We start from the raw sequence: 9,033 nt of genomic DNA, 5'->3' as shown, positions 1-9,033 counted from the left end.
TGCCAAAAATGTTGCATACTTTCTTCCATCTTCAATATTAAAATGGCTACACAAAAACTCACCAGTTTTTTTTAAATGCACACTGATAGATATGACAGCTGTCACAATACAATCTAACAAAACTGTTTGCAGTGAAGGTGAAGACAACTAAGTGCTACTACAGCCATCTTACCGGGGAAAAAAAAACAAAAAAAAACCCCACGAACTTTTTGGCCAACCCAGTAACTTTAAAATCTGGTTGTCTAGTAAGCTAAGAATGTTAATGTAGGAATGTAACCCTTTTTCTGTATAATTACCTCTATCCTGTTACCAGGCTCTTGTTCTGTTGTGTATTTCCCACGATAAGCATTTAGGACAAAAAAGTACAAAAAAATGCAGTGGGTGCCAAGGTTAACCTTCAGTATAATGAAGAGACAAGTAAACCTTTCAGGTCACCACAAAAAAAAAAAAAATCACATATCAGTGAAATCAAACTTTGGGTAATTTATAGATTATAATAATAAAATCCTTAAAACTTTACAAATTTTAGATAACATCCAGTGACCATGACAAAGTGAGACAATGCAAAAAATAAATTTCAAAAGTATATAAAAAGAACACGCCCACTCTTGGGACTTGAATACACTGCTCCTACATCTCTGCATGCATCCTGTGGAGAGACTTAACACAAGACTACGTTCCAAATGAGAAAACATCGTATCCATTCTTTTTTCCACCCATGTGTTTAGCTGGACCTTCACCCACTATCATTTATAGAGGTGTGAGTCGTGACCTTTTAAATAAAGTGATGGCTCCTGTTCATTTTGAGGATGAACTGCTCAACACCAGGGTAGCAAATGAGGCCCCTACTGTAGCTTCACCCTCCAGAGCCCCAACATGTGACGCTGTTGCAGGACCGAGACACTTCTCCAATAAGCCTGTATTGGCCTCAGAAATCCATCTCTACATGGCTCCCCACAGCCACTGACAACCAATCAATTTGTCACAGCAGGAGAAGTGCCATATGGCACCTTCCCTGCTTCACCTGGAGACAGGAAGGAGATGCTGAGCTCTCTGAAGCTCCAGCTCCCCAAAGTGACAGAGGCATCCTGGGAATCTTCTTCAACTTCTCATTTCATGGCTTACATGCTATCACCCTTCATAGAACCGATGAGATTTTTTTCAAAACAATTCATTATAAACTCAATATTCTTTAAAAACTTTGATGCTGTGACAGTGCAAACAGCATTCATTTTATTGCTCAACTTCGGCATGGGCAATACATAGTTAATTTTTAAAAACCATTTATACAGATGTTATTGATAAAGCTCATGTAACAACTGAGTGAAAATACAAAGAATATCAAAGCTAAAACACTCTGTAATAAATACAAATAACAAAATGATAAAACTTTGTTTTTAAAGTCAGTTTGAGAGAATATTACATTAAGTGAACTAATTACATCTACAAACAAAACAACTCAGCATTTGGTACAGTCATCATCCTAACATAAGAAGGGTAAATACCACGAACGGCCCCGCGGACTGGGTGCTGCAGCTGACGGATAAGCAGGAGGAGCTGCTCTGTCCAACCGAAGTGATGGCTGGAGCAGCCTCTAACTCCCGTCAAAGCAATCAGTTCAATGCACCAGAAGTTCAAAGCAGACTTAGTGTTGTAAAATAAAGCAAATTAGACTGTATTTAAAAGAAAGGAAACTTGTGCTCTGGACTGTAAATGCAAGAAAAAACAATGACTTGATAAAAAGAAAACCCATTCAGGGCAACAAACTATGTGCAAAACAAAATGTACACTATACACGGCACTATTTAAAAACTCATTACACCAAGAAATCAGACCCTCGAAATACAACTCACCTCTGTACTGCCGTATGATCTCTACAAAGTAACCACTGTTCATAATTAAGTATGCATGACAGAAAGGCAATGTATGGATATGCAACATCACGTATCTGAAATAACACAACTACAGGAAGGACTAGAAAAAAAACCCAGTTAAGAGGGACATGTGGAAATAAATATTCACATTAAACATGAGGTGCAAGTCCAAAGCTCAAAGACACATTGGGGGGTTTTGTTTGCTTAGCACCTTTTTGGAAGTAATCAGGTAACATACTTTTGAAAATGAAATCTAAACATATTTTTATAAATAATGTTGGTGAAACCACAGACTAGTAGGTAATTCATTTTTCTTAAAGCTCTATTAAATCATTTTTATAAAGTTTAAAAAGGCACTCAGAAAGCGATGGTATTTGCCTGCTTGATACTGTACATTATGATAGAGCGTTTCGTCAGTACTGCCTCTGTCAGTTAATGATTCCTTTCAAGTGTGTGCGGGCTGACTTTTCACTGAAAGCTTCTAAGACAGGCACAGTTGCACTGCACTAGTCCTGTAATATCAGAGAGAGAAGACCTGTGACCAGCAAGGTACTACTGTGAGAACTGAAACTACTGATATCAAACAGTGTGCACACCATTTCTGTACATTTCAAGATGTTCTTCAATGCTACTAAGAATATGGTAGGAAAACACAAAATGGGAAGAAAAAGGCAGGCAAAAGCACATTATTACTGCACAGTTAGACTATAACTAGCTCGCATGGAGCAGTCAAATTTGGCTGAATGAAACAAATTTAAATTCTTAGAAACAACACAAGTAGTTATCAACTTTTTTTAAGTGGCAAATGTCCCCTTCTTTTACCCTCCCCTCTCCCAACCATGTGAATGCTTACTTGGAATTCCAATACATAAAAGACAAAAACTGGAGCTGCTCTGGGTAAATAGGGCGGGGTGGGGAGTTAGAGGCCCCTGCTGAATACCAACTAGTCCTTTCCCCTCCCTCCCTCTGTCCCTCCTCTCACAAACCACTGATTCTGAGGCACCTCTGAGGAACCCCGTGGCTTCAAGAACACAGACTAAAAACCAGTCCATCAAAATAAAGAACACGTAGGCTTATTACTGACTTAATAATTAAGCCATAAAATTTAAACAAAGCTGTATCATCAAAATTTGCTATTCTTGATTTCACATCAAAATAAAAACAGTGCAGATTTCTCATGACTGAATTTAAAAACCCACCCATGATTTCAGATTTTTCCAATTCATCATTCCAGAATTTAGCTGCCTTCTGTATCATGCAACATGCCACACACCTTGAAAGCTAAATTTGAATATTTCAAAATCAGATGCTGAGCTTTAACACCAAGGAAAATGGCATTCCCTCACTTCCAAAATTCATTCTTCAGTTTTAAAGTAATTAATACCATATAGTTAGAATCACCCTTTCTTTATAATCACATCCCCTGTCCCACCACCCCCACTTTACTTTTGTTAGGTAAAAGCAGGGTTTTCTAAGTTTGTTAAATAATCTTTAGAGCAATTTTTTTCCTTTTTCATAATTTTAGCTGATTAAAATATTGCAAACAAAGATTTAGGATGGTTTACTTGATAGAAACTTACACCATAATTAAAATATAATATAAATTAGGTGTACTTTGTCAGAGGAGACTTTGGTTTCCAGAAATAGTATATATATTAAAGATAAGTTGATCCAGCAAAAGAGTTAAAATTCCATCCCATCCATATGATCTGAGAAGCTATAAAAATGCAGGATATCCATTTAAAATGAAAAGTAAGTCCAAAACACCTGGTCATATTGATTCAAGATAAAAAATTAGGGTTTTTTAAAGTCTTGTAAAAACACGGAGCCCCTGAAAGCATCTTATCATAGCAAATAAGCTACTAAGTTTAGACTAAATGGTTGCATTAGGAATCTGACAACCAAAATTATATAGCTGTATTCCAGGTAATTTGTGCTTGAAAAATATAGAAAAGACTCAGGCTAGGTTGAAACATATAATACTTTTAAAATATAATGCTTTGCTATAGAAAAATGTAATTAAATGTGTAAATGGCTTGATTTTTTAAAGATAATGATTCTTTTAGCCAATTGGTTACAAAGATAGGATAATTCAAAATAATTTTATTTCATTTTTTTTTTACAAAGAGCGAGTACAGGAGCTATTCAAAATCATGTATTCAATCAAAATGAAATGTGACTTGTACCGACTGCTGAAGTTGTCTTGATGTTTCAGAGACTTGAAATCTGTGAAGCGATTTGAATAGGTTACCTTTTATAAAAATAGTAGTAGTCTTTAAGTGTAGAATACTGCCTAACTCTGGAAATGTAGGAAAAGTCAGCATTCTTTAGGTTCAAGATATTAATTTTAAATAGCAGCTGAATGTGGCCTTATGGCAAAGCATAAAGACCTTTTTTTTTTCCTTGAAAAGGAATTTCAAAATTGTCCTTTCCCCTCAGTGTCCTAAAATTTCAAAGGGGAGGGGCATTTTCCTGTATTTCAGCATTCCTTGAAACTCTGCTGAAAGGAGGCTGTCAGGGGTATAAATAGAGTCCTGGGTAAATCCTTGAAGTCTGTCATTCCACAGCAAATCCACATGTTTCTTCGATGGCTGTTAGCAGCTTTTCATATAACTTTTCATAGCTTTCATAAGGCGGAATGTCTATTCGGTTGAAGCTGTAAATAAGCAAATCAGACTTTACACAGTTCATTTAAAATAAGTGCGCCATCCTAGAAAGTCCACACTCACATAGCCACACCACTCTGTGTCACACAGAGGATTACAGGGACACAGTTCTATCCCTCTGCAATTGAGATTACCACTTTCAGATGTTCCTACGAATTTCAGAACCATCTTACATCACTTAAAGAGTTGCTTATCATTCCTTTTAAAGGTCCATTTAGTAGTAAGAACAACAATAAACGAAAAGTCACCTGTCTGAAACTAATACCTACACACATGGAGTAAGGGGAGGGAAGCTACAAAAACGACTCACCACGTGTGCGCTTTGGGCAGGTTGTTCGTGCAGGCATCAATCTGGTGGATGGTGAAGAGTCGTGGGCCTGCAGCACCTGCCAAGGAAATCAGTGTGGGTCAGATCACCACAGGTGCATGCATTAGTGTCTCAATCTCTGCGTAAACCTGGTACATAAACCACAGGGTCTAGGGATAGAGGAACTCTAAAGACTCTACACAAGCTTCCAAAAAATATTGTTTTCCCAGGAAGAGATTCTTGCTTTGAAAGCTACAATTGACCTTGAATATGGTTGGATTCCTTAATATGCTCGCATTTCAAATTTGAGAAAAAGTTCAGGGTTGAAAACATTTGCCAACTTCTTTCTTCTATAGGAAACTGATGTCCCAAAAGCATGAGAAAAATAGGCAAATCCAAGATGAAATACACACACATTAAAAAAGATGACAGCCTAAATGCGAATTTAGGTTTCATGACTCAAACTTGGCCAAGAGCAAAAGATTAGCAGTCTACAGAATAAATTTCAGTTAACGTGAGACAGCCCCAAGACATATACATAGAAATACAAATTCACTTTATGGTAGTCTGATAATGAGTTCTCCAAATAGAAACTATCAGCCCGACTCCCAGTATGCCTTCCCCATGGGCTTTAGACACTGTGCTGTGAGCAACGCTGATGGGTTATGTACCAGTCTTGCTTTGTATATCCTCAGTCATCACCAGCAGCATCAACTTTGAAAACAAAGAGCTTCAGAAGTAAAAGAAGCAACTGCCACCCAGCGAAGCACCACAATCATTAGCAGTATTGCCAAGTCATCCAAAAATTAAACAGCTATTCCCCAGAAAACAATCTGTTAACATGGACATGACTCTAAATAAGCAGTCGGATGCCATGCGATAACTGACGTGCTCTGACCACACAAATGGCTTCGACGATGCGTGCTGCCACTTTCTGTTAAAAGAATAGAAAAACAGAGGGAACAGCATCCCAAATGGGTAAATGTTTTGCAGGTTGAGATGTGAGGATGGAAATGGACTTCCCCTATATGAAAGTGCAGCAGAATTTAAAAGCAAGGTGAGCAGAAAAGGCGGAGCATCACCACATACGGTCTCTAGCATGCGATGCGGCACTCACTACAATCACAGAGAACCCCAGCAGAAAAGGCTCTTGGGAGGGGAACAAAAAAGGAAGAAGAAGGGATCAAGATGTGAGAGTTACAGATAAGAAACAGGGTGAAAAGAGAATCTGTTTCTAAGCACATGGCTGTAAACTAGCTATGTACACCAAGTACTGACCGCCCCCCCATCGTCTGCGGGCACGCGGTCTGTCCCCCTGGCGCTGATACCTTGTAAGGCTTTGAAGCCTTGCAGAGGCACTCTCGACGAGCCTGTCACGAACTGAAGTAACCGCGCTCGTCTCTCTTCATCGAAAAACTCCACAGCTTTCCAGAACCACTTGACGACATTGCTGTCTGGTGTACAGTGTTTTAACCGGGTGTTTACCTTCCAGTCATTAACATCTATCTTTCCAAGTCCGCAAATAATGAGCTGTTAAAACAGTACACAAATCGTGAGCCCATGGGAACCAAGTTAAGCCAAAAATTCCTCAAAATAGAACTTCAGGTTTGTAGTGTTGGCTCTCACGTGGTGGTTCTTAATCAAGGGTACACATCAGAATCATCTTTAAGGTTTTTCAAATACACATGCCAGGTCCTATGCTCAAAGATTATAATTCTGTGTGTCTAGAGTGATACTAAGAAGCTGTATTTTAAAAAGCTCCACGGGTACTTACTCACTTTTGGGCACCCTACCCAGAGTCTGAGAACCACCACTGTGCGGAACACAAGATGAAAGCTCTATAATTTCACAGAATTCTAAAATCTCTTTTTAATGGACAGAAACTAGACTCCAAGAGTAAATACAATTTATACGTGCCTCCCTTAAGACCTGCATCATATTACTCTAATTTCAACACTGACTACCTTTGGGATTCTGAGCAATTCAGTTCACCTCCCTTGGCCAGCAGTTTCTTTCCTCTGTGGTAACAGGGTAGTAACATCTATTTCACTACATCCTGCGAAGTAACCCGTAGCATACAGGAACTCAAGAAATGTGTTGAATAAGTGATGCAACCTGTTGGACAATCTTAAAATTGTACCTCAGTATAAAGTACATGAATGCACTGACACAGGTCTGCCTAACATCCTGATGCAGGGACAGTACAGATGAACTCGACCAAAATTGCCATGATGCTGTGAGGGGAGGGCAGACAGCAACCCAAGGCAGGAAGGAGGAGGGATGCAACCCACTGACTCAGCAGTCCTTGAAATTCTGTCATCTGTTCTGTGAGCTGGGAAAGAAAGCCTTTGAAACTGTTCTTTCTTTCATCCCGAGGCCTGAAAGGCCAGAAAGGGCCCAGAGTGCTTAAAGGAAAAAGCCCATTAACACCTTTGAGTATTCACCCCCCCCCCATCCTGGAAAGCTGGCATCACCTTTACCTGTCAATCAATGTGTAACTTCTTGGAGGGTGGGGGGGAACCCATCCCACTCTTTCTGTAAATCCTCAGAACAAAGGACCACTGTCTCTGGCTCTCGCCATCCATCCTTGTCACCCTTGCTCTTGCCTTTCTCCCCTGCCTCAGAGGTTCTCTTCCATGAGAACACTGCTTGCACAATAATAGGCTCATTGATCTATAATCCTTTACTGTACTGGCGAGAAGAACCAAGTTTCTCCCATAACAACACTATCAATTCTTAGGGTCCTTAGGGTGGGTCCAAAACTAGCTCATCTAACTAGGGTGTTTCTAACAGTGAATTAGGATAGTGTACAGTGTAAAACACCATGTAACTTACAAAGCCTATACTTTATAATTCTATTAACCCAGCATAACACCAAAATGAATTATATATATTTCAATAAAACGTTTCATTTCATTAGCAACAGAAACTATACAACAAAACCATAACGCTACTGAATAAAATCTCCAACATAGCTTCCATGGTGTTCTGGAAAGACAGCTGAACCACAGCCACAGGGAAGAGGGAAACAGTTATCCAAACAGGCTTACAGAAGTATATGTGACAAAAAAGGTACCGGAACTCCTAAATTTTCTTTAGAGGAGTGGTAATTATAAAGCCAAATTCCTCATTCATTGTATGAACAAATAAAAATGCATTGTATTTCAACTTCACTGCCATTCCTGTTTTCTTCTTCCTCCTACTTCCTTCTGATCATTTCGCTATTGAGTGTAGTTCAGTCACAAAGAGGAATGGGGATGGTACTGAGTCAAACTGATCTTTTAGACTTGCCTCCTAACAGCTCTTTTTGTTAGAAAGGACACTGAAGTTAATAAAATCACGTAGACTTTGAATATTTAGGCTCTCCCTAGCCACTAGTTGAATTTGGGACCTCTGGCAGAATAAAACTCATTGATTTTTTCACAGAGTAGTTCAGTGGAAATTTAGATATATTTGTTAAAGGTCTTAATTTAAAAACCAGACTAAGGTGCTTTAAGGATCAGTATTAAAAGAAAACAAGGTGTTAACTGTTTATTACAGCTACTGTTAATAACAATGTGTCCGAAGAGGCAGAGGATGTTTAGATACAGTGTATCGTATTTTAATTATTTCCTCTATAATCTTATTTACCAATTGCTTTCTTGCAAAGTATAGTGTAAATCGATTGAGCCTAGGCTTTTATTCCAAATAAATTTCTACAGAAAACAACACTGGAAAAAGGTACACATAAGACCTGAAATCTGTTCAAAACAAGAAAGGGTAATATGGAAAAATAAAATACTCACAATGCAAGAGAGTCTGATCACTTGTAGAAATTCCAAAGCAGGAAAGACTTCCTACAAATAAGAATTCTCAGAGTATTGCACCATGGAACTTCAGAAGCTCCAGAAATACAACTTTCCTCTAAAGCTAACAAAATTCCTAACCTTTACTTGTTACACTAGATGACATCATGACATTAATATACTGACCTCTAACTCCTTCTCATCAAATGTCTTCAGCAGATGCTGTGGAATTACTTCATTAAATCCTTTCTGCAGAGCCAGGAATTGCGCCTCGATGCCTCGTAAAAACCTCCAGTTCACATATAGCCTATAAACATTGGGCAGGGGTTTCATATAATTAAATGTATCAGGTTTGGTAATTACTATGACTCTCTACTTTAGCAATATTAAAAAGTAACCTT

The 9,033-nt window shown here is 38.6% G+C and overlaps 1 protein-coding gene across 2 annotated transcripts in view; it reads right to left on the bottom strand.

The window, feature by feature from the left end:
• Nucleotides 1-1,210: 1,210 nt before the first annotated feature.
• SMURF2 (SMAD specific E3 ubiquitin protein ligase 2) overlaps nt 1,211-9,033 on the bottom strand; it is a 109,529-nt gene continuing 101,706 nt past the window's right edge. Inside the window, exons 16-20 of one of the 2 annotated variants that reach the window (XM_045836652.1) lie at nt 8,819-8,939; nt 6,176-6,377; nt 5,965-5,996; nt 4,851-4,926; nt 1,211-4,530 (exon numbers count right to left, since the gene is read on the bottom strand). In XM_045836652.1, coding sequence (XP_045692608.1) covers nt 4,517-4,530; nt 4,851-4,926; nt 5,965-5,996; nt 6,176-6,377; nt 8,819-8,939 — 445 coding nt within the window. In that variant the 3' untranslated portion in view covers nt 1,211-4,516. The remainder of the gene's footprint in view (nt 4,531-4,850; nt 4,927-5,964; nt 5,997-6,175; nt 6,378-8,818; nt 8,940-9,033) is intronic. The other variant, XM_045836651.1, reaches the window with a different exon arrangement.

This window comes from Phyllostomus hastatus, unplaced genomic scaffold, assembly GCF_019186645.2.
Source record: "Phyllostomus hastatus isolate PE091 unplaced genomic scaffold, TTU_PhHast_1.1 phas_contig_210, whole genome shotgun sequence".
NCBI classification, from domain to species: Eukaryota; Metazoa; Chordata; class Mammalia; order Chiroptera; family Phyllostomidae; genus Phyllostomus; species Phyllostomus hastatus.
This window is presented reverse-complemented; position numbering and strand designations above follow the sequence as displayed.